The sequence below is a fragment of the Electrophorus electricus genome, chromosome 2 (assembly GCF_041902795.1).
Source record: "Electrophorus electricus isolate QZ-2024a chromosome 2, ASM4190279v1, whole genome shotgun sequence".
NCBI classification, from domain to species: Eukaryota; Metazoa; Chordata; class Actinopteri; order Gymnotiformes; family Gymnotidae; genus Electrophorus; species Electrophorus electricus.
Genome location: NC_137498.1, coordinates 41611193 through 41637993, shown reverse-complemented (window position 1 = coordinate 41637993; position 26801 = coordinate 41611193). Strand labels below are relative to the sequence as shown.

At 40.5% G+C, this 26801-nt stretch overlaps 1 protein-coding gene across 9 annotated transcripts in view; it reads left to right on the top strand.

Annotated features, from left to right (window-relative positions):
- Positions 1–872: 872 nt before the first annotated feature.
- Positions 873–26801, top strand: part of jupb (junction plakoglobin b) — a 56360-nt gene continuing 30431 nt past the window's right edge. For 3 of the 9 annotated variants that reach the window (XR_014119030.1, XM_081704134.1, XM_081704141.1), the window contains exon 1: positions 14716–14806. Coding sequence is in view for 3 of the 9 variants with exons in the window: in XM_081704134.1 (XP_081560260.1) it covers positions 14731–14806 (76 nt within the window). In the remaining 6 variants the exon portion in view is untranslated. Of the gene's footprint in view, positions 1021–1883; positions 1905–9502; positions 9547–10336; positions 10408–14715; positions 14807–22490; positions 22578–26801 lie in introns of those variants that run through there. The other 6 variants (XM_027016070.3, XM_081704103.1, XM_027016069.3 and 3 more) reach the window with 6 other exon arrangements.

The window sequence follows — 26801 nt, the reverse complement described above, 5'->3', positions numbered from 1 at the left end:
ATATGTTTCCTTTTCCAGTCTGAAACCTGCACTTCCCCTCTTAGCAGGAAACCTACAGAACTGCAGGAACCTATAAATCACTGGTGAGTCATATGCTAAATTAAATCAATTATCTGATCACATGGGATTTGAAAATATAATATGCAAGATAATATACATACATACTCATAAATATGACATCACTGAATGAATAACTGCCTGCTTATATTTAACCCCCCCAAACTCTTTTGAAGTGTTTTAGTCCAGATCTTCGCCCAAAGTGTCATACACCCAATTATTTATACACAATGACTGGTCCCACGAAACAAACCAGGTTGAATAGAAAACTTGGATTTATTTATTTAACCTGAGTTCTAGTTCCATGTCATCGTAAACTCAGTAGCGTGCTTACTTACTAAAACAAATACCTCTTCAATTTCATAGTGGCGTAGAAGTACTTTTAATAGTACATTATTTTAAAAGGCAGGCCAATAAAAATCAGTAAGGTAGAATGAAAGTAATGTTTTTAGTTCTGAGTTCTTGAAAAGTACTCGCATACGGACGTGAGAAACTACACAAAACAAAGGCCTAAATGAAAGGCCTCCAAGACGTAAAGCCCACAATAAATTAACTATAGTTGCACCTACAGTCTCACGTCTGAGTAAAAATGCATCACCAGATCATTAACATGGACGAGAACATAAACATATATAAAGAGCAGTGATATGCTTGTAATAATAAATGCGAAAAACAATTCGGAAAATCTAATTATGCGTCGTGTCGTGGGTCGTTAAACGCTTTTTAAATGGCCAACAAACTCCGATTCGGCTGAAGAGCGACTAAAGCCCCACCCTCGGGCTCGCTCCCGATACGATAGGAGGAGACTTCACGCGATGCTGCTGTCCTGTACGACTGCTCAACGTTTTCCCGACTGGGAGCAAGCTGCTGTGTAGCTGGGGGCCGGACAAGGGTGTTCAGAAGTTTACTTACGGAGATCTCCGCGCAAGTGAAAACTGACAGCGGCCGTGCGAATTCTGTGAGGTAAACCATTTGCTAATATGTGATCTCCGACAGGGGAGGATGGTTTAGTTGTTCTGCGGGTGTAAGGATGACTTTGGCGTGAATGCATGACAGTCGTCGCTCTTTCTACGTTTACGAGCCATTCTGAATCCTGAATCCATTTCTGAAACGAATACACTCATCGGTTGTTACTCTAGAATAAGATACGAAAAACTTCGTTGCTTCCGTCTTGGCCATTTTTTTTTAAAGAGCAAGAAATAACGTTTTCGCGGTGGGCTAGGATCACTTTGCAGAGATCATCGTAGCGTCTAACTCGTGTGAAGCAGTGTCCCTCGTTGCAGATGCGAAACATCAGGAGCTGCCAGAACGACCAGCTCTGCAGTTGCGACCCAAACTGTCACGGTCCTATGTTATTATGTGCTACAGCTGTTTTATCGTGACAAATTACAGCAGTTTGAAAGTAGAATTGGACACTGTGACAATACAGGGAGAATTTCCCCACGCATACGAAGCACCCTGTGTTATATGCAGCAGTGTGACCCAAACCGGGGTGCTTTGTGGTTATATGCAGATGAGTTGTTGACTCATGCGACAGAACCAACTGTATTTAACAGATGCCATCATTTTCATTCATTCATTCATAATTTTGGCAAATCTCTCCTTGGAGCATGTGTGCGTCGCTGACTCCGACACCATCGTCGCTAGCTCACTCACTGCATAAAATTAATTAAGCGGTCTAATGTGAGGAGGTAAGGGCGGGGCATATGTGAGGGTCATTCGATCAGATATTAATAAGCGATAGCTGGAAGTGCCACACCTACGTCAGATTCACCTGCACCGATATCGTGACGGAGAGCGCCAGCCCCAAGTTGGTCTCTGAGAGCTCCCTAGAAGCGTCGGGTCGGGTGCGTAGTTACAGATTTACTGCACATTTACAGTCTTTCCTCTAATACGAAGAGCGATTAAGTACAAAGTAGCTCGGTTACAGTCAACTAGAACTCGTCGTCCTCGTGGAAACAGCCGTCAGTCAAGTTAAAAGACACATGAGTGCGTGTTTAGATACTGCATGGGGGAAAAAAAGCGATAGATGTTCCGGTTTTCAAATTATTTTATGTATAGATCCCATGACTGGTTATGACTTAATAAATAGTATTTTATGTGCATTTGGCAATGTCGAAATTCAAGTATTGGTATTTAGGGTTTGGAAGAAAAACTGTTGCCATGGAGGCTCGGGAAACCGACTGGTTGATTGATAACCGACAATGCAGGCCAGACTAATATTACTGAGAACAGTGGTGTCTAACGTAAGATTTTCCTTAACTTAAACCTCATTCTAATGAGATGGTCTGGATATTTGTTATTTTTTCACATTGTTAGATGTGCAGTCCAAAGAGCTGAGTGTTCTTTAAACATTTATTTATTTATTTATTTATTTATTTATTTATTTATTTATTTATACAGTGAATTGTAGTGCGTAGGGTAATAGAAGGGTCATGACTTTGTCACTTTTTTTTTTTGCGAGTCTGTCGGACTTAATACATTGTGTGTACAGTTGTAGATGTGCTTGTGAGTGTGTGTATGCATATGTATTGTGCATATGTGCAACTCTGTGCATTAGTGTGTGCAGGTGTACTTTAGTGGTTTTATGGGTCATGGTCGCGAGGTAGAATATTGTTTGCGGAACACGGAACTCTTCATCACTGCTGACATTTAGCCCGACTGCGGGTTGGCCGCGTTCTTTGTGCCAGACACCACCAGACACTCAGCTGGAGTCTGGATATAAACACAGGGATTTGCAAGTTTTAGAATGTAATGCATGTTAAGACTAAGATTTTACATCTGTGCAAAAGTGTAACTACTGAGCAGTATCTGACTGTATAATGTCTTTGAATGAGCATGTAATTCTGGTCTGTGTCATGAAATGTCTATTGATGAATGAAAATGATTTGGCAGTCAAGTCAGTTTGCACTTTGGTTGTTTCTTGTTTGTTTGAAAGTCCACGGATAGGCTGGTTTGCTAAAATTGGTGATGCAGCAATGTGTATTGGGACAGTAGAGTCAAAGCTGTTCATTTTGCTGTCCACTCAAGCAGCTTGGATTAAAGATGATGAGACTGTAATTGCAGAGTGTCCAGGGGCAGTCATCAACCAGAACTCTCTGTCTCAGAATCAGAGCCATTTGACCGTGCTCATACCACCGTGCCATTAAATTACCACCTGCCCATGCTGCCATATCTTCTGTCATTTTCCCTGTTCATCAGTGAAGCTACTTGGGCAGTTTTTCAGCCTCCTGCTCTATGATTGGTTGCTAGAACTTCTACAGATCTCTGGTGCTTCAAGAGATTTGTGTTTGCATATTACCAGTTTCACTCATTACCTTGTTTTGTAGAGGTCCCGTAAATCCTTATGTTTTATGCATGTTGTAGGCATGGTTTGTATATAGGTTTATATATACTAACCCCAGAGTCAGGCACCACTGACGGACTCCTGGTGATCTCAGTGGGTAATAGACTTGATGTAATTACAGTGTGTAAGGGCTGTGCAATCAATAGTAACCCTTAGCTTTAATCTGCTTTAAGTTCATTTGTTATAATAGTCATGTACATCTAAAGCTTGGTCTGAATACAAAAAGGTGTTTCAAACCACAAATCACTTCCAAAACAATAAAGACATTAAACCCACACATTAAATGATATTTTCTTAATTTTTTCTTCAGAGTTATCTTTTTAATCTGTTTTCAGTCTAAACTGCTTGAGTGGAGTATGAATGACTTTTGCTGTCACACTTACATATAGACATACAGGAACAAGCTGAGAGACTGACGCAGGGGCAGTAAAGTGTTAAATCATGTTCATAATGCTCCCATAGGTGTATGATGAGTTTTGTTCATAATACTCTTATAGACTTATAAGATCATGTCCATAAGGTCATATTTTATAAGTTTGTGATGGGTTAAGATATGCTTCCAACATTCCTAAAGGTTTATGATAGATAATGTTCATCATCCCCATACTTTTGTGACACATTAATTCATATTCACAGTGCTCATATGTGCTTGATGGTTTTAAGTCATGTTTATAATATATATATATGTATGTATGTATGTATGTATGTATGTATGTATGTATGTATGTATGTATGTATGTATATTTAAGTGTTAAGTGATGTCCATGGTGCTCATATAGGTTTGTGACAGTTTAAGTCATGTTCATAATATAGCTTGGTAGGCCATGACTGTCTTTAATCTCTTTATCCTCAACTTGGGTCTAAGGCTTTGCAGAAATAGAGGGCGGTTTTGGTTCTAGGAGAGAGAATCTTTGTACTAGGGTATATGTGCACATTTATTCCATTCTTTATTAACTTTTTTTTTAAAGTTAGAATATAGTTAGAATTGCCTATGATGATATGAGTGTATTACTAAGAATTTGATGAGAGAGAGCGTTAGGTGTATGTGTGTGTTTTTCCTCGTGTATGTTTTGAATAATGGCTGCCTGAATTAGGGAGGTACCAATATATACTGTTATAGTACAACAGCCCAGAGTCTTGTGTGTATGTTCAGGTCTGCTCTGTGTGTAATTTCTGAATGTGGGCTTGTGAGTGTTTGTGTGCATGTATATGCATTCTTGAGAGTGTGTTTTTGTGTATGTGTGTCTATGTGATGATATATGTTGACATTTTTGGTTCTGGTCCTGGCCTTCTTTGTCAGACAGAGGTGTTTGATCTACTTGCTTATATAACATCCTGCTTATTACACAACCTGCCAGTTTGGTTCAGTCCTCTCTCATTGCTTTGACGACAATTTTCGCTCCATGCTCCAGGCTGTTCTGCAACTGTACTGAAACACATGAACATCTCCACTGCAACAGGAAACATGTTCAGATGAACGTGACAAAATGTAGCCTTTTCAGTTCTTCTTGGTGTGTGTGTGTCTGTGTGTGTCTGTGTGTGTGTGTTTGTTTGTGTTTGTTAGCATCAGTGTTTCTTTGTGTAAATGCATGTATGTGCGCGCACATGTGCGTAAGCTTGTGTTTGATTATAGTATAAATATTGGATGGATTAGCTAAGCTCCAACTTCAGACAGGCCTTTTTCTAAATCCTCCTTAAGATGCTGGATATATACCTTTATCACTTATCATTACCCTGCAGATGTAACAGGCATTCATGTTTGGGCCTAAAAGCAGAAAAGAGCTTTAATTGTTTACATAAGAAAACACCCATATTAGTGCATGAAAAGCCGGATCAGACTGTACAGCCTTTATAGCCATGATTTCTCTTCCTAATATGTAGGTGTTCCAGGCAAGACAAGGAGTTTGTAATTGGGAAGGCTTTTAAGTAACCCATGGGACAGGGTGTGTTTGTATGTGTAATGGCCTTTAGCAGAAAAGAATCCAAGCTCTTTCCATGTACTGTTTCAAACATTTGGGGAGAGTCTGTTCTCCTGGTGCTGAATGTCTTGATCTTGCTGCTGTGTTGTCAGAGAGTACTGCAATGACATTTGTGGTCAGTAACCAAACATCAGCCAAAACATCTGAGAACACACAAATTGAAACATTCTTCTGTACTTTTATCATGATAATTTATTTGTTTTTTGGCTTTCAAATTTGTCCTATTTTTTCCAATACCCATTTGTTCCAACAACGTACATGTTAATTCCTTAGCATGTATGTGGTGGGCAACACACAGTTTTCCTCTAATGGTGTAATCCATAGGGACTGGCAGCCCCACCAGTGTTTTCTCTAGTGGTGTAACCCAACAAGAGTATCTCCTAGAGACTGCAGTAGTAAATGTTCCCCCTCATTTGGCACCGAGTCACAAAATTTTGTTTGAGCACTGCTAATGTCTCTTGCATAGTTTAATGTCTCTCATGCTTGGCTGTGTGTGTTTAAGTGTATGATTGATGGACAACATAAAGGTTCCCCTGTGGCCAATACCATTAGCAACTTGTACAGTGTTGAGGCGAGATCAGCGTTCTTGGCGTGTAGTGCAGGGCTGCAGGAAATGTTAGCTAGTTTACTTAACTCTGCACAGCTGCTCCAGAACACCTGTTTGAGATTAAATGTGTAGTTTCACCAGTACAGTGGATCTCTTGGTGACTAGAAGACATCATCTCCAGTCTGGAAACCTGAAGGCCGGTCCAGGCTTCTTGTAGGGCCGGGAAGTACTACTTCAGACGAACACGGCTAAGCAGTCACCCAACTGGCTAGTATGTCAGATAGCAATATGGGAAAAGAAGGGCCCTGCCAATGAGAATGTGGGCAGTAAGGACCTGCTGCCACAGACTGGAACTCAAAGCTTAATCCCATTCTTACAGCTAACATGTGCTTTGCCTTTGGGATATGGTTAAATTGAGCTTGGTATTATAGATATTACTGTGAATGTTTTTAGTTTACATTCTTACAATTGATATTCATTAAAATAGATATAGAACATTCCATTGCAAAGGCTGCACCTATGCAATGTTGTATAAGTAGTTATGTCTTTTTTGCCCAGTTTTTAGAGAGAAGGGAAATGTAATCCATTGTTGTCTGAATGCAATCAAATGACTGGAGGAAGATGAGATGCACGTGTATAATGCCATAAAGTTAGGTAATATGGGGCTTATTTAGTTTCTTCAACAAATTAATTAAACTTTTGCAAAAGTGAAAAATGTACATGTTTAACAAATGAGCAATGTCTTGACTGTTAAGCAGACACGTGGTACAAGATATAATCTGTCCGTAGGTTATTTAAGAGGGTCAGATTGTGGGCGCTTATGTTTTTAAGCTCTCAGCAGGTCAAAATGGATGCTAAAATGAGGTTAGTAAAATACTAATATCATAGTGCACGTTCCACCTTTCATATATATGAATGTCAGAGTAAGCGCGATTTAGACCATACTGTTTCTCTTGCTCGCTTTAGTAGTCAGGGTGGATTCGTGATTCAGGATGCATGATTGTAAACATAATGCACAGTAAAAAGAGTGATGGTGATACACTCTGAGTAGTCCAAGCTTGCATTTACAGAAATAATTAGTTCACTTGTGCAAATAAATGCATAAGTTAAATTACATTTGTTGAATGACAGAATATTAGTTGACCAAGAATGCCATGACTGAATATATTGATTTATTGACTTAGAGGGGCAAGTTGTACGGATACTATTGACCAGTATAATATGCCCTATAGCTAGAGCAGTTCATATAGCGGAACACTGCTTGTTTGTTTTCTTGTATATGCAGCAGTCATTAGCAAAACCATGATGAGCTCTCGTCTCTTGCATGGTTTCTTTTATCCTTCTCATTTGTTCCTTTCTTTAATCTTTTGTCTCTCTTTTGAAATCTCCCTCTCTTATCTCCTGACAGGTGTTGACAGTTTTTATTTTTGTTCTGTGTTGAGTTATTCCATTAGGTTTTACAATAGCAGGCCACCAAACTACTGACATAGTTCTGTGCCTATGTGAGGGTAATAGATAGATAGATAGAGAGAGAGAGAGAGAGAGAGAGAGAGAGAGAGAGAGAGAGAGAGAGCAGTGGCAATAGGAATAAGGTTTGGCTGTTTATACTAGTGAGCACGGTGATGATGTTTCCCCTGTCAGACAGCATCATTAGAAAATGTCAAAGCAGCTCTGTGCCCTTCCTGAGTATTGCCCACTAGTGAGGCCTGGCCCAGTTTGTCTACATGGTTACAAAAAGTTGGATGCACATTTTTTACAGGGTGACAGTCAAAATAAGACAGCAAACTCAAAAACAACATTACCTCCCACCAACCTAAACTGCCATAACCCAAACAGGGCATATCATTCTCACAAATATGCCCTCAAGTCCCACTTAAGATGAAACCTTTTTCTGCATCTGTTCATTTTCTGTATCTGTTCATTTTCAAACACACAATGCTGCCTGCTTGGCTAATTAGAGAAATAAAAGCTAATTTCATGGATAGCCACTGGCACCAGGAAAAAGAACAGCTATTTTACTAAAGCACCACCATTGGATTTTTAGCATTGGTGTAATGTCCAACACTTATTACAATTAATAAAATGCATTCTGGTTAATAATGTTATCAGGTGAGTGGGGAAACTTGTGCTGTACCTGCCAGTTTGTGTGGTGTGTGTGAGTGTGTGTGTGTCCTCTGATTGAGTGCTATGTCCTCTGAATGTGTTCTGCGTGTCCCAGGCAGGTTTGAGGATGCTTCAACTTCCTCCTCTGGGTCTGTGTTTAATATAACAGATGATGTTTGGTCAGTATTTCATATTTTATATGCTGCTATCTTGTGAATGATAGTCCAGATGGGTCTGGCTGTGTTAAATGTGCAACGAATTCCTGGAGATGCAGTGAGATCAACACTGCAATGCTTAGAGGTAAATAAAAAAGATGAGAGGCAGTGTATGTCTGGTGTTGCCTTAGCTTGAGGAGCCTGAATGGTTTGCCAAAGGAATCATGTTCTTTGTTGTTGTTAAAGTCAAATTTGGTGTAAGTAGGAGAATATCTTAAAAATGTCACCCATTCACAGTCTGAAAGACATGTTCTTATTTACATTCTCAGCTCTCTCTGTGTGTGTGTGTGTGTGTGTGTGTGTGTGTGTGTGTGTGTGTGTGTGTGTGTGTATCAGGCATTGCCATTTTAGGGATAGATAATCTCAGGTTCAGGCTGATGTGTTTGTGTTCTTATCAGAAATGTCTGTCGGAAGAGTGACATAGCACATGGCTGTGGACTGTTTTAGCACACTCCTGAGCAGACGTGACCTTTTTCCGACTTCCAGTGTGACTGCTGCTACAGTGGTATTAAAGATTTCTGAGTAACCCACACCACTGCACCCTGGTGGTCTGGAGGAGATAACCGCAGCGTGATTGTTTGAGGGCAAGGACGCTATTTTTAATTGAGGATAATGAGGTAGCATAGTGTGAGGAAAGAGAAAGAGAGAGAACCAAGGAAAGAGTAAGACAGAGGTAAAAAGATAAGAGAGACAGATGATTTGGAACAGATGGGGTGAAAGAGGTAGATGGGCAGAAAGAACAGTGGTGGGGTGGATAGTCTGAGTGAAGAGGCGATATAAGGGAGAGAAACTGATGAAGGAGCACAAACAGCTTGATTTGCTGCTACTAAAACTGTTTCTAAGAGATTGATTGAGTGGTGTTACACTGCCTTTCAGTTTCAATGTGTGAGTGTGTGTTTGGTAAGCTTACAACAGTCTGTATTTAATCAGAAGCTATTGGAGAAAGAACTCTGTAGGAACAGTCAAGTCAGCAAAATTATGTTGTATGATGTTACATGGCTGTAGTAGTGACTGCACAACAGCAGATGCTAAAATGTAATCATACCTGATGATTACTTTAGACTACTGAAGACATGTAATTCAAATGAGTGAAAGAGCTTCAAAATGCATGTATACTAAAAATTATTTTTCCATTGTGTGTCCATTTGTGTGTTTGTGTGTGTTTAAGATTATGTGTGTGTGTGTGTGTGTGTGTGTGTGTGTGTGTGTGTGTGTGTGTGTGTGTGTGTGTGTGTGTGTGTGTGTTAATCCCCAGGGGATAACTACTCTATGAAGATGCAGTGTACCACACTTGCTGCTGTAAGCATTTCAGTTAATGCCTCAGTTGGGAAAGAACTGCCTGGGCAAATTAACATTCTCTCTCCTCTCCATCATGTGTCTCTCTCTCTCTCTCTCTCTCTCTCTCTCTCTGTCTCTCTCTCCATCATATCTCTCTCTCACTCTTCCCTGTTTTTCTTTCTTTCTTTCTTTCTTTCTTTCTTTCTTTCTTTCTTTCTTTCTTTCTTTCTTTCTTTCTTTTTCTGTCAATCCATGCAGCACAAGTCCCATCAGTTGACTGCTCTATCTCTGTTCATCACTCCCTTCTGTTTATCTCTCTATATATTCATTTCTCTCCGTTATCACTACTATTTCCCTTCTTTCTAACTCTTCTTGTTCGTCTCTCCCTCTTATTACTTAAATTATCCTCACTTCTCTTTTATCTTTCTCCTCCCCAGTCTCTGTTCTTCATCTTTCTCCATCCTTCTCTCCCTCTGTGTCCGCTCCTCCTTTTTCTGCCTTCTTGTGTCACTCCATCAGAACCAGTCCCAGGTGCCTCTGCTGACATGATGAGTCTTACTGCCTGGGTGTGTAAAGCCATAGAGCTAGTGAGGCTGCTGCCCTCTCTCAGGATACTGCCTTACCCACATTGTGCTATTGTGTCCACATCCCGCTGTCCTGCACATGTCCCGCAGTCTTGCTGGCATCGTGTCATCTGTTTGTGCCCCTTGAGCCCCCCAGACTCCCTCCCCACGGCTGTCTTTGTTGTGGTCCCTGTGAGACTGTGTTACGCCGCTGCATGAAAGATAACAAACATTACTGTCTTTTCTAGGCCTGTCAGCCCACGGCTACTGAATCACTGCGCATTAATTAAAAATAGCACCAAAGAGAGTGTTTCCACAGGTAAAGCTATGCTAAATGTCTTGTGAAATGATGTCGTTTGTGCAAGAGTGACCTTTCTGTTGATTGCTGGACTGGAACAAGAGCGAAATTTTATGAATGTGTATTGCAGAGTTTTACGACTGTCTTTACTGGTTATCTTTGTCTATTATGGAGAAAGGAAATGCCTTGTGGATGGTGGGCTAATAACACTGATCCATATGGATGCTTATAAATGACTCAGAAGTTGAGAATGTAAAGTTAGTTTGTATAAACTAATCCAGGAAATTATAACTTGCCATTTTGGCTGAAGTAATGCCCTTTTTATTGGTCTCTCTGCCAAAACCATTGCCAGACTACAGCACTTTGAAAGCTAAGCAGCTAGAATTCTTAAATCACACCAGGTATTCAGCTCACATCACCCCCATCCAGCTGCACTCGTTCCTTGTCTCATCCCAATTTCAATACAAATTACTCCTCATAACCTTCAAAACCCTATATGGTTTCTTACTGAGTATCTAACTGTCCTTCTCCATTCATTAACCTCTACCTGTACACTCAGGCCCTTTGGTTCTAGATTATTTGTGATCTCTAAGTTTAGATTCTCCTCTGTGAGTAGCAGGTCATTTAGTGTTACAACTCCCAACCTTTGTAATTCATTTTGGCACAGTTTCTGCGATATCTTGTCGATTGCATCAAAATGATAAATCCATCTGTTCTCACAGTGCGATCTCTGCCTCCCTCCATCCAAGAATAATAGTGGAGCTAATATGCTTGCTGCGCCCTCCCTTATGAGCAGCGTGCAAAGGTGGTTCTGCCGTTTTCTCTCATGTGCTCATGCTCATCCCTGAGAGAATGAAAGTTTGGATTATTCATCAAGATGGTTGAATGTGACTGGTTCTGAAATGAAATGGTCAAATGGAAATAGAAGACTTCACTGTTATCATCAGACATGGCTGGTAGGAATTTTCTGGGGCAATGTATTAGGTCTTTGACATTTATTTATATTAATTTAGTATATAACAAAAGTATTTAAACTGGTACAATTTCCGTTATAGACACAACACAGCACTCCCACTGTCCTGCACATTTTCATGTTTTAATAACACTTTAAATGCGATCATTACTTGGTTAGCACGAATTTCACGTGGCAAACAGCCATAGCTGAACTTTAAAAGGTCATATAGGAGGCCGTTTATTTTGAGCTGAAGAACTAGAAGCTGATGAGAAACACAGGGCGAAGGACAGGAAGAGTGGCTACAGAGCAGCATGTGGAACACAGTGATGGCTTTGCTTCACTCCAAAAATTACAACGGATTTACTGCACTAGCCGGATGGTTTTATCCAGAGCCACTTACATGTTTATTAGTATGACAGTATATGTGCTCCTGGGAAGTCCAACCCATGACCTTGCTTTTCATAATAGAATATTAATATATGTGGTGTCATATGCACACTTGTACACTTTTAAGGGATTTCTAATGAGGTGACTTTCCATTTTTCTGGTCTAGCTCTAAGTGAGTCAGCTCACAAAAGCATTCACACCTGATGAGTTAAAGCAGACAGACCAAAGTACTGAACACCATGTGCAGGACATGTAGGCTATGATTAACTCTGTAGTCCACAGTGAATCATTGTGTAAAGTGAATCATTGTGTAAAGAAACTAGAGTGTAGTGCAGTGAGAACAGGACATTACTCAGAGATAAACAATGAAAAGGATGCAACTGTGCAAATGTTTGCTCATGGTACTGAAGTGTTTAATATTTGTTCTGCCAGTATTTTTTCTCTCTGTTAGCATCACCTGCATACTTATAGGATTCTTTTGAATTCTAATTAAAAATGCACAATATTGCACAGTAGAAAATCCTCCATTAACACCACAGCTAAGGGCCATTCAGAAATAACATAATGTGGAAAAACACTCCACACTGGGAGTCCAGCTGTAAAATTGCTAACATTTAAAAAAGGAAACAAGAAAATAAATAAGGCCAAATGCTTTTTCCATTGTATAAGGTTTATGGTGTGACCAGATTCACAAGCTTGTATGTCCTTTCTCTGAAGATTGCCTGGTCAGTAAAGTCTTGTTCCCACACTTACTCTTTGCTTTTTGCATTGTGGTGCCATCCTCTGCTCTGCTGTTGTCCTGAAGCTGCACTTTACTGTGAGACTAGCTGGGGTTGCTCTGGGCTGGCTGGCTGAGGACTGCTATAGTGTGTGAAGGTGGGTTTATATTTGTAGTTCAGTTTCCTTGGTCTGGATCCAAGCAGAAAATCATAAACTATTATGGTTAGCTTAGTGTTCAAACAGACATATTTACCATCCAGCCAAAAGATGTGAACAAAAGTCGGATGGATATGGTCACATCCTGAACAGCTTTTATGATAATTCGGACCGAACTGCAGCAATACTCTCTGCGGGGCTGAATGCACTTGTGAGGTGTGTATGTGGATGAGGTGTGTATATTTCCTCCGATGCAGAAAGTGCATTTTGAATACTTAAGCATTTTTCCTTGTCTGTTTTTTCCAGTGTAGTAGAGATATGCTCGTTGTAACAAATGTAAATGAGGTACTCTCTACCTCCTCACTGCTTCATGTGTTCCCTCATTTTCACCACCACCCACTTTGTTCTCTCACGCAGGTGTTAACAGTAGCATCTTGTGACATAATGTCGTGTGTTTGGTCTGTTTAGTGCCTTTTTGGGCTGTAGTGTGTTCATGCTTCAAACGAACAGCACCAGAGTTTGTTTGGAAGTGAACCGACAATGAACTGCTCAGGGGATCGTGTTGCATGCTTATTTGATGCCATCCAGGGTTCAAAAGGCAGTGTTCACTGCCTAATGAACTGCACTAACAGAGTAATTGCAATAAAGTTCATTTTAATCAAAACAAAGATACCTAGCTGATGCTGCTCTGGGCTGGCTGTGTGATGACTGTGGTGGCAGCTCTGGACTGGCTGGGTCAGGAGAAGCATGTCTAATGGGATGAGGCCACTGATGAATGCAGATAGCAGATCCCTGCTATGGCTTTGATCTCTTGCCTTCTGTTAGATTTGGTTGAAACACTGCTGGGTGCTTTTAAAGCTCAGCGTTTTCCTGCCTTTTTGTTATCATGTATAAACATGTGCAAGCTCATCAGGTAGTTCCAAAAAGCACTGTTGTTGTTGTTGTTGTTGTTGTTTTTCAGGTGGCATAGGTGAGTTATAAAAAGTGCAAGTTGTTAATGATTTAACTTAAATTCACTTCACATATCTCTCATCAATATTGCAGTGATGATACTGTATTCTTTTAGTAGATACCTAAAAAAAGCAGAACTGAGTGTGATGCCGAAGAAGGGCAGATTTTATCTCATGCCGAAGAAGGGCAGATTTTATCAAGTAGTAGGACTTTGCCAAAATACCTGTTAAAGTGGAAATCTGCATAGGTCTGTCTATGAGATTCTTTCATTCCTGACATAAGCAGTTGTTTGTGGAGGCTCAAGAGCTAAAACAGAGAAAATGAAGAGAATGAAGAGCTTATTGCCTGCATGGCTGGCCATAAGATTAAACAATGATGCAAACTGTTATGGCTGATTCTAATAACATGTTTGATGACAGGTTCTAGACCTAGAAAGCTCTTTTGAAGCATTCATCTGAAATCATCCTCTGGTTGACACATGCCTTCAGCCCTGCCCACTCACTCACTGTCCCGCCTCTCTTTGGTATCAGATTCAAACGGCTGTAGTCGCGCCGGCATGGCGTGTGGTTACAGCCCCTTCTTTTTTTCACATGGTTGCATTTGAAATTGCATCAATAGGATGATGCAAATCTACAGGTCACTAGCAAGGCAAAAAAAAAGGCTCTGACTTCATAACACTGCAGAATAAACCCACAGAGTCACCTAGCGTTCCCGAAGGACATGTTTGAAACATCAGTAAGGCTTTATAATACAGCATAATGCTTTATAATATGCTATATATTACAGCATTTATAATTCTGCTTTACAGTATAACTTACTGCCATTTTAACATCCCAGAGCACACAGTGAAACTTCAAGGATGAAGTGCATGCCTTCCAAAGCATGCCTGTTGTGAGCTACTGCAGTGCTGGATGAACACGCCTGCTAGGAGCTCATTTTCAAAGGTACAGAGCCATTTTGTGACTTGGTCCTATTCAAAATCATACAATGAAGTAGAAAACATGAGCACAATAAATCCCCGGAGTGTGGGTGAAAGTTGTCTGTCGAACTTGCATGCATAAAAATCATGGTCACAACTGCCATTGGCAAAAGCATTTGTTTTTATTGCAATTCATACAAGGACATTCCACCATAAGTTCCAGGTAATTATGTGGTACATATCAGAAAGTTACACTATGTTGCCAATTATTACTCTCTTGATCCTTCTTGTCTTTTTTCATCTGCTGTACCTACAAGTACCAACTGGAACTGGTAAGTGTTTTATATGTATTTCATATGGGGATTTCATAGTATTTCATACAGGGAAGTTACACTGTAAGTTGCTGGAAATTAATTGTTAAGCGACAGGAAGCTGCATTGTAAAACAGGGGTAATATTATTATTATTATTACAGCATTACTGTACGGGCCAGAGACTTGTTCTGAAATGTTTAAATCATTTGTTATATAGTCATTGGTAGACTGCTAGGGTTAAGTGACTGCTAATGCCTAATAATGAACTAAAAGGATCTCTCTATATGAGTAGCCTTTTCCTGGTTTGGACTGAACTTGGTCTTGGTGTTGAGACTCTCCTTGTGGTCACACCTTTGTTTTGTGCTTTTTCTGTGACTGGTGTATGTGCAGTATAGACAATATCTGTTCTCTTTTTACTAATGTGAAGTTCTCACATCATATTTGCAGCTTCCTAAATAGTGTTATTTTTAAAATGGCTGTTTTTCCCTTTTTGTTGTTTGTAATGTTTATAGACGGAGAGCGCTGATTGTAAGGAATACATTGAAAGGTGTTTTAATCTTGTCACCTTATCTCCAGAAGAATTAATTTGCACTCACCTTTAATTGGCTGTAGTCAGTCACACCTGGCTGCTTGGTCTGCTTCATCTCCTGAGATGATCACTTGGCAAGAGGGGTGAAACTGTGTTAGCGTAATTACTATGTGTCACAGACAAGGAAATGGCTTTATTAAAAAAAAATGATATATCAGATGATAACTTGAGCCCACAAAAAACAAAACAATATAAAAGCTAGCAGCAGAATTTGAAGTTAATTATGAGTAATTTCTCCCCCTCTCTCTCTGTATGTGTGCATGCACTCGTCATGTAGGTGTGCATGTCAGTTTGACCTGATTTAGTCACTGGTAAGGTTCTGGATTACTCAAGTTTTGCAGAAATTTTAACATATCTCTTATTATGAATACATAATGGATGGTTATTTCAACAGGCTTTTTGAATGTTATACTAGAATTTATAGTGACGGTGCCATTGGTAAGGTTTAAACATGCAAATTCTTTACAACTAAAAGTAAGTTCACAAAAGTGTTATCAGGGCCTGTTCAGAGCACCCACACCTGCATAGAACAGACTGTCTGCCTGTGTATTGGCCCAGCAGACATTCCGGTAAAATAAAGCCCTTTCGAATACAAGGCTTTTGATTTATTGGGCTGTCGTGCGTAAGCAGCAGTGTCAGGGTCCTGTACATTTAGTGAGACACTGTTTGGTTTGGGGATGCTTTCAGTGGTGATGGCACCTCACCCCACAGCACGCCTCTCAGTCTCTGGTTCAAACATAACTCAATATTTCTCATTTAATTTAAGGCAAAGCATAAAGGCTTTGTGCCAATGCAGATTTGACTCCTGATTCATGGTGGCACTCAGCTAGCTTAGCAAGGCAGGCAACAATTTTCTGTTGTTCAAAGCATGATGAAGAAAAATAATAATGACGAAAGCCTAGCAGCAGACTGCCAACAGGGGCAGTTTAGTTTGTAAGGCCCTGGTGTTCACTGTAATAAAGACTTCAGAGAAACACAGAGAAGCTTGATGTATCATCTACGTCCACTAGGAGTGGGAAATATGTTACTTTTAATGTGATAAACTCTGCTATAGTTTACCTTTCTTAGCATATTGGGGGTATGGGCAGTACTTCTACAATCACTGACTGGAATGTTTCAATAAAAAAGAAATAGAGAGTCAGTATTGGTATCGCATATTCAGATGAAAATACATAGTAACAGGTAGATGATATTAGCCCGTTATGGCAATGCTGTATTCCATTTATTTGTTTGAGTTTGTGTTTACTGACTGATTTTTCCCCCTATTCCTTCTAAATTGTTCAGCTTTGTTCCATTGTGAAGACATTTGCATTGAGATCCTTCAGTGTCTGTTTCACTGGGCAGCACTTTTACGAAAAATGAGCTGTAACAGGGACACAGCATTGTCATATGTCATAACTGCTGGCATGTTGGACACAGGACATTTGTTTCCATGAAGTCACTAGATCCTCAGCTTATCTGACAACTGTTTTTCTGGTGCTGACACATTGCTGATTATAATTAGCTATGATAGCTGCCCCTATTTTGCTAGCTACTGGACATGTGAAGGTTTTGCAGGGACACATAGGTTTTAACAATGTGAAATGTGTTTATTATTAGTCAAAGGCAGTTTTGTGAATTGACGTTCCTATATGAGATAACAGGCTTACCGTATCAAAAGCTGCAACAGTACTGGGCCTGCTAGCACCTGCGTCAAGTAATTTGTGTGCAGCTGTTAGTAAAACTAATCTTCCTCTTCTGCTTCTGGGCCAGAGAGTCGTTCCTCTCCACTGTGATCCAGAAAGAATTTACCAGTGAAGCACCTGAGCTTAAACAGGCTCTCTCCTTATTACTGGAGGTCAACAACATGTGAAATGAATGTAGCTGTAACACATTCACATTCATTCAGAGCTGCTGGCCTTTGTCAAGTAGCTTGTTGAAGCGCTGTGGAACTCCAGCCTCATTAACTCACACAACACCTGACAGACAGGCTGGCTGAGTCACTCCCTTGACCAGGCTGCACTCTTTAATAGACAGGTACTTCTCTGAAGCAATAAGAAGCATTCTTTCTGTGGTCTGTTGGTTTCGTCAGTTGTCTTAGGTTTCACTGTGGTTTTCACCATTCACCACCTCCACGTAAGACCTCCGGGAAAAGCTCCAAAGGAAGCCTTCTGGGTGATGAGGATTTTCACTCTTTGTCGATGCAAAGCCATCCATCATGCACACGTGCTCTGATCTTCCCCGGGTCACTGGTTTTTCCCTTCGTTGTTTGTTTCTTTAATAAGCAGGCATGCTGCTTTGTGCTTGGTGATAAGCGAGAGCTCGTAGTCTCCAAACAAGGTTTACGCTAATTAGAGAGCCTCTTGCGGCTCATGCAGGAGGAAGGCTCCATGACATGTGTCTGGAGACAAGAGAGCCGATTGTTTTGAACAGGCACAGCCTGCTGTATCACAAGCGGCAGAGAGGCGCATCCGTCATATCCACCTGCTGCATTTGCACGGCCTGCTAAAGGGATCGGATTACGGGGAAGACAGATAAAAAAGCTTCTGTCACCCTACCGATATGTGTGTGTGTATGCTTGTGTGTGTCTGTTTGTGAGCCAAAGTGGAGGGTTATTCCAGTGTGTCAGAAGTGGAGGTTTATTCCAGTGTGTCAGAAGTGGAGGGTTATTTCAGTGTGTTAAAGCTGTTGTGAAATGGGAGACTAGCAGGATGTTCAGAACCTCATCCATCACCACCTTCTCCTCCTCATTAGTTAGCAAGGCTTCATGGGGACACCAAGCATCAGTTTTAAAACCTATTCTAGATATCAGTGCAGATTTCTCAACTAAATTTAGCTGCGGATACCAACATCATGAGGCCGCTAGCATTTCTGAAGTGAATGATAAAAGGAATTTTTTTTCCCCACTGTGGACGATCACCCTTATGACTTCACTGGAGGGAGGAAGATTTTGCCTTTGAAGTTCAGAAGTGCATCAAGATGCTGAAGATCCGCTGTCTGTGACCTCACAGAGCCATCGCGAGCTGTGCATAATTTTTAACGTGTCCCGTGTAAACCCTCCTCTCAGCCTAAATGCCCCATGAGAGCAGCGAGCAAAGAACATGGTACCCTCATCAAGGCTCCTTGACTGAGACTCACTCACTTTGGAGATTCTGTTTTCAAAATGCTCAGAATTAATGGCACTGCAAAGAATGTTCTCCCCCTTTAGTTTAACTTTGACAAAGATCATTTGTCACCTGGGCCTTGAAATGTTTGATGATTTTCTCTGCAAAACGGTCTCCCCGGAATGCTGTTCTTGCCAGGCAAAGGAGTAGATAAGCGTGAGGACAAATAATGACCTTCCGCTGAAGGTTTCTCAGATTTGACTCTGGAATTTTATTCTCATGGCCACTGCATTTTAACAGCCTCTGTACTGCAGGATAACTAACTGGCCTTTTTGGTGGGTTCATGGGGCTAGTCAGAAAACATTAGAAGTTCATTTAATGGATCTCGTAAGAGTTGTAAATTGTGAATTGAGTTGAGGGATCACTTACAACTGTACCCATCTGTACACTGCAGTGCTGCTTGGTGTTTTATTGTGGTCTGTCTTACCAGGTGAACAGAGCCCATCTACTGGTCCACCTCATTCTTCATTTAGACATAAATCAGTGCCTAGCTGGTGGTTTCTAATCTGCCAAACACTTCAGATCTGTTACCTCCTCCTGCCTTCCACTGACTCTTTCTGTCGGTATTTAATCTCTCCTTAGGGGCTCCTACTTCCTGATATTTTCAGTAACATCACTGAGTAAAAGCTTTGAGATGGCTTCAGCTGGCCTGCCCTGAAGGTTCTGTCCCTTTATTCCTGTGTTTAAGATGGCTGAGAAGTTGATCTCTGTGCTCCGATCACCAGATATCTCAAGTTCCTCTGATTATATCAGAAAATGGTGCTGTCGGGCTTTGAAGGCCATGCAGCTTCAGCCTTTGTCCTTATAGGGACCTTACGAGACAACATCATATTATCTTTAGACTTTTTACTTCTTACAAAGCCAATTGGAAACCAAGGAGCATTAGCCAGCATTTGTAAAACCATTAATGGAGACCTAATCTGCTTCAGAGTGCTGGAATACACCGTGTGCCTTTTGACTGTCTGAAACTCCAAACCCCCAGCAGACCAGTTTGTGTTTAGTGAGGTTTAGAGATGCATGTTGCAGTGGGAGAGAGAATTGTGGTTGTTGTTGGGAGTTGTCATGTCTGTGTTTGCCACCTGCTCTGACACTGCTTTGTCAGCTGCAGAAAAACCAATGGCTGCTCTGCTGAGAGGACTGTTTTTTGATTTCAGTTCACAGTTTAGTCTGACAGTCCCTTGGACCTGGAAAATTCCCAAATCAGTTTGACTTGTAACAGTGCACTCTTGTTGTTGGGTTTGTTTTTTTTAGTACCTATAGCACAAGACCCCGATGCCAGAGACCTCAGCAATATCTCCTTCTCATTTAGTGCTAATAAAAAGGATTTTATTTGTCAATTTTATTTTTGCTTAAGCAAATGAGCCCCACAGGTTTAGCAGGTCCAGGTGTGGAAACTTCTAACACATGGAAACAGGACCATAAGCAAATATTTAAGGAAGCTGTGAATAATGACACACTGGTTTAATATAGTTATAAAGTTTAGGTGACACTGTTCAGTATTAATTTAGATTGCTTGAACAAGCATCGTAAGAAGCTGGTTTAAGAAGTTAATCACAAACTGTCAACTGTTGAATTTTATAATCAAATTATCTTGCTAGCTACAGAACTAACACTCACCTATAACATAGTACCCCTTTCACTGAAGCACATAACTTTATTTCCTAAGTTATTGATTAGTTAAATATGCCATTAGTATTATTGAAACTGGCACTATATTTATGCAGACATCAATTTCACACAGTAATAAACTATATATACTACAACACATGATCATATCTCTCGCATCCTTGCTCATAAGTACATAGTCAAGAATGCTTTTTTAAATATCCATCACAATTACTATTAAAAATAATATTTTTTGCCTTTTATTTTATTTTATCTTAGTTAACATCTGCTGTATTCCCTGTTCTGTATACTATCTGTAAAACTGTAAATATTTCAGTGTGTCAGTCTGTTTTGTAACATACCTGGCAAATAAAACTGATCCTGATCCTGATGTTATTTCTAATACTTGTGGTCCTATTTTCAGAGCATGTAGTATATTTATATATAGCTGAAAAACCTAATGCGTAGGTCTGCCACTATCACAGCATCTCTCCCAACATGCTTCAGCTGCTTTCGCTCCATCCCTCTGACCGCAAAACCCCTCTGTGGGGTACAGGGAATGTCACATGCTCTGTAATCGCGGTCTAAGTGAGGGAGGCTCACACAATCTTCATATCAGCTCCAGGAGTCTGGCAGGAACGCATTCTCTGCCAGCACCGAGCTGAACTAAAGCCTAGTTGTGCAGTCACCCTAAGTGTGTTGGCCCCCTTCTCTACTGAGCCTTCCCTTCCTCTAAAGAGATCTCCTCTTCTACAGAAAGTTCCTCCGCCACTCTCTCTATACAGTCCTCTCATTTCTCTATAGATCCCCTCTTCTTTGGAGCCCACCCCCTCTACAGCACCCTTTTCCTTCTCTGCAGACCCCTCCCACTTTTCTACAGAGACCTCACCTTCTTTGCAAAGTACCAGTTGCCCCAAATGTAGACCTTAAATAGCCATGTTTGAATGCTATATAAAAGAATAGTAGTTAATAAATATTATTCAATTCAGTCCTGTTATAGTGTAATGGGGAAACATAGTTTTTATTTTCAGAATAACTACCCATGTTTACCTCACTACTTTCATACTAGCCAGGAAGAAGCATTGATCTGCTAAATGATATATTACAATATTTTGTGTCGTTTTTACTTTGCAGTTTCTAGTTACTTGTTTACTATATGGGTTAAATATTATTGTATTTCACACCCGCTGTTCTAATTAATACATTAATACAATTAATACATCCACACATCCAAAATATTGAATGAATACTCTAAAATATGGAATATCTACCTGTAAATTCTACTAAAAGTATATGCCATGAATGGTTGTGCCATTGAAACAGTAAACATTAGGTACTGTGTATAGGTAAAATACATAGATAACTCAGGTGATTATAACAGGTTGAGCACTGTGAATGTTAGACTGAACACACATACGTGCTGTAGTGAGGTATACCGGTCTTAAAGACAAACATACATGTGCGCGCACACACACACACACACACACACACACACGCGCACACACATCATATATAGGGTTTTGCTGGTACACTTCAAAACCCATATCTCCTATGACACTCCCTCAACAGCTGGCTGGAGGTAAAAAAAAAACCCATGACAGGTCTGCTGGTGTGGCATTGTTCAATTCCAGGAGCTCTGAAAACGTCCTCAAATGCAGCCTTGGGAACTGCCAAGGGATCAATGTGTGTGTGAGTCTATTTGAGTGAGTGAGTATGTGTGTGTGAGTGTGTAGGGTTGGGAAGTCAATGGGTTACAAGGAACTCGTCCATGAGAATCCTTCCCCTCCCAACACTGTACAGTTTAGTGTTTCCTCATGGGCTTATTTTCATAAACTTCATCTATCACCCTCTTTATGAGCTAAATCAGGTGTGTTGGAGCAAGGACAGTAGTTTAGTGTTTCGGCTCTCTACTAATGCATTATGAATATTTCTCTAGAGCAGTGTCCTGCCACAACACACCTACCTCAACCCATCTGTTAACAAGCCCTTAGAGCAGGGAAAACTCTAAAACATCCAGGGCAGGGTTTCTCAAAGGCCGGCACTGAGAGAGCACAGCAATCGGGGAGTCTATAGCAAGAAAGGTGAAACAGTGTCTGAGGAAATTGGCAGGGGATATGTGCTTACCGAGCAGGTCAGTGGAATGTGCATGCGTAGTGTTTTTGTCCAGCACAGTTCAGCAATATTTTGAAACAACTTTTAAAGTAGTCACTTTATTGGTTTAACTTGTAAAATTTATTTCTTACTTCCTGTCTAATTTACATTTATCTGCAGTTAACTATGCTGTTTGTATACATTTTTTTATTTAATTGTTTAAATGTATTTAATTAATTCATTATTTTTTAAAATCTGTGTCCCTGGTTGCCTAGCGTCATCCAGCTGGCTACATTCTGGGTGGGATGAAAACTTGTGGATGTCACACCTGCAGCTCAGCTGTGCAGTCAGGGGTGTCTTGGGTGAGTGGGGCATATGGAGAGTGTGGGACGTGTGGGGCGCATGGGGTGTGTAGGGTGCATGGGATTCAAGTTGCTTGATAGTGCTGTGCCTAAGAGCACAGGCCCCAATAGGGAAGAGGGACTGGGGTCAGGAGAGAAATGGAAAAACGGGGATTTAGGGCCCAAATCAGAGCATTTGAGTCAAATGAATGGCAAAGATGAAGCTTACAGGAAGGAGAGGGAAAGAGGGGGAGAGCAGGGTATAGTGGACATGAGTTTGCCTTGGTTAAGAGGTCGAGGCCCTTCTTTAGAACAATGGTCAAAAAAAGACACATCCTCCCTCTTGTTTATGTTCTTTCCTGACTCCATTATTTCAGGCCAGAGGGCCACTCCAGTGGCCTTCAAGTCTTCTATTACAGCTCTTTACTGCAAGCGTGCACACACACACACACACACACACACACACACACACACACACACGCACACACACGCACACATACGCACTGGACAGAATTGAACATAGAGAGACCTAGCATATCACAAAAGAATCTTTTGCACTGAAAAACAACGTCAGACTCATAACAATGAGTAAAGGTCAGTGGTGCATTCTGTTGTTAGCACAGTATGATGATAATAAGATTAATGAGATACAAGTAATGAGGGTTTTAAATAAAGGCAAGAAAAGACAAAATATGCCATATATCAAGAATATAGCTATAGTAGGACTTACCTGTAATAGGGAAAAGCTACTTTGAATATAGGAATGTTAACTGTAGTGTGTGTGCAGTCACTTTGAAACAGTGGCAGTTAGGCTTTCCTGCCAAAGGTGCCCCTGCTTTATTTCTCTCTTTCTTTTTTTCTTTTCTCGAAAAACAAAGACAAAATTATTTTTGCAATGGAATGGAATAATGTCACATTATGTGTTCTCAGAGTTTTTTTTAACAGATGCCGCATGTTGTGTAGCTGACACAGCCCCACCTCTTTGGATATATACCCACCACTTTTAGAAGTCAGCTAGTCTTCCATTCCAGCAGTATGCCCCTAGTCAACTAGAGATGCTAATTAAAGCATGATATGAGGGCAACGAGATTAATGAGAGGAGTGAGTGAGAGTAGGGGGTAATTGTAATGATTTTAAATAAAGGCAAGAAAAGAAAAACATGCTATATATCAAGAATGTAACTATAGTAGGACTTACCTGTAATAGGGAAAAATCTACAAAAAATCTGTGTGTGTGTGTGTGTGTGTGTGTGTGTGTGTGTGTGTGTGTGTGTGTGTGTGTGTGTGTGTGTGTGTGTGTGTGTGCGCGCTGTAATTATATGTGTGGCTTTCCTGACATCAGTCATGATTTCTATTACCTATTCTATTATGTTTTATGTCAGTCACTGAGGTCAGTGTCACAGTGTCACAGTGATGATTGTCATTTCAGCGCCAGAACATCTCTGCTTATTTAGTACTAGCATGTGATATGGGTTTATTTTTGATGTACATTATAATGACATTTTGAATCTGATTATTTAAATTTTTTATGATCCTAAGAAGGAATAGTTTTTGGTTTTTTAGTTTTAGTTTTCCCATCACTCTTTTCTAGATTAAGGTGATCTTTTAGATGAGGCTTCTCATGACTTTTGAAGAGTAAGGAGAATTTTTATAATTCAGCCCTGCGGGCAGTGTTCCCTGTCTTCCTGTAGAATACCCTTCCCAAGGATGTGCTTTGATGTTTGTACCTTAGAACAAAGCTTTGCTTTGTGAAAGGTGCTATATTTGCATGGACTACTAACAGTGGAGAATCGGTTCTGTGAGATAGAAATTGTGATTAGGTATTTAAACATGAATTTACTGCTTTTAATGCATGTAATATCCTGTGTGCCTTCCCTGATGTTTAATAAGCACTGAAACCTCCAGTGTTAATACTTGAGCTTGCTTACATTCTGCTAATATTTTATACAGCTGCTTAAATATCAGTGTTGTTGTGTATAATTTGTACAGTTGCTTATATTGTGCACATTTACTTATATTGTATACGGTTGCTTATGTTGTGTACAGTTGTCTATGGAGTCCCTAATGTGAAGCAGAAAATGCTTGTTTGACATGTTGATTTTAGTTTTCTGGAACTTCATATTGTTAGATTTCCCTTCTGCTGCCAGGGTGTGGCTATGCTGCTTCAGCAGGTCCAGGATGTGCTGTTCAGCTGGGGTCAGGAGGACCAGCTTGTGGAGAGCAGAGGTCATGTCGAGTGGCACCACATGATGCAAACTCCTCTGAAGTGGAGTTCCCATTAATGGGAATGTTGAATGAGGTTGGGCTTAAGCGGCAGCTGAGATTCACTACAAGTTCCTGAAAAAGGAAAACGGTCATTTTATTTCCAACCTTTGCACTGAAGTTGTATGTGTAAACATGCACATGTCATTTTCCAAAATCTGTGCATCAGCTGTTTTATTCAGTGTCTGCTGACTCACTGGTAGTCTGCACCAACAAACATGTTACATGTGTGTAAAAGCAGTCCATGTTGCCTGTTTGAGGATATGATGCAGTGATATCATCACAGGATATTTCATCTTCTGTCATCATGTTTTCCTGCTTTCTCTGAGCCTTGTGAGTAAAAAAGAAAACCTGTGGCTTGAAAAATTCAAACTGAGTTAAAGGAAGATATAAGCAAATAAAATATATGACATCTGCTGATTTATATATAATCTTGCTAGAATCAGCTACATCACTGGTAACACACTTATCCACACACACAGAAACAAACAAACACACCCACACACACCCACACCCACACACACACACACACACACACACACACACACACACAAACATCAGTTTGGCAGTTTAGTCTCTCAGGTTCAGAATCGATTATATTTCTGTTTATTTGTACTCTGGCAGCCTAACTGATGGACTGAAATTCAGATATAGTTCTGTGTAAACATTTATTCACTGATTCATATCTGCCATGAAACGCACATTAACTGTAGGGAAACATAACAGCCGTGCTAGCATACGTGACCCATATAAATGTTGTCCTCAGCTTCTGTCTGCGTGAGAGCTGCAAACAGCCCTTCAGGGGAGCGTGCTCAGTCCCATTAGTGGAAATATGCCTTGACCTCTACAGGTTGCACTGCAGCAGTGGGCTAGAGCAGAATGGCATCTTAAACTCACATGAAACCAAAAGGCCCTGTTTGGTCATTCCATCCTATAGTGTAAAGTAAAGTTACAGCACTTTGCCTTTGACATTTCAATGACACACTTCCAATTTGTGCAAGTAATCTTAATGTACTCTGTTGTACTCTATGTACAGTACTGAAGTCCAAAGTCATGCTAATAATAGTTAGTTAATGGATACACACATCAATCTTCAAATCAATCTTCAAATCTCTAGTATTTTGTAATGTTTATTTATCATTTTGACCAATTCTATGCTTTAATTGCATTTTAGTTAACTAAAGATGGTCCCTGGATGCTATTAGCAACACAGTTAAGGTGGCAACGTCTCTCTCTCTATGTGTGTGTGTGTGCGCGCGCATGCGTGTGTGTGTGTGTGTGTGTGCATGCATGCCTGCATTCTTGGCTTAGCTGTAATTAATGGTTCCAGGAAATGCAGGGTGCATGGCGTCATAACAACAATTAAAAAAGCAATTTCCCAGATGCTTTATGTCCTCATGAGACGGTAAGAATGTGACTGAGTGAAAGGAAAACGGTGATTAATTATAAGTGGAATGGATGAAAGAGAAGGGCACTGGAAGGAACGAAGATGAAAGACAAATAGAGATGATGAGTCAAGTCAGGCATGAGCACCACCCCAATATAAATCAGAAGCATGAGTGGCTCACCATGACTTCCATCAGTCATATTATTAGTACAGAAGCTCTGTTGACCAGCTTCAAATTAGCCAAATACTGAAAGAATAACTGAAATACATGAACTTTGGTGGTGTGAGAATTAAGTCACGCTTTATCCCTTTGGCATGTCAGCAATGGCGAGGTCTGCAGGCAGAGGGACAGGATGTTCATGCCAAGGTGTAGGGTTGAGCCATGGATGCAGTGCACCAGCCATAGAGGAAGGTTGTTTTTGTGAATTTTCTGGAGAAGCATGTGTTAACTACTGGTTTATTTTGTTCATCAAATAACTTTGCTTTGAAGTGTTTTAATTTAATGCTGTGTTTTATTATGTGCAGTTTGGAAGAAGGAACGTCTGCAGTTGTCATTTTTTACTGAGTAGGAGCTCACAGTAAAAAAAAATCCAACCC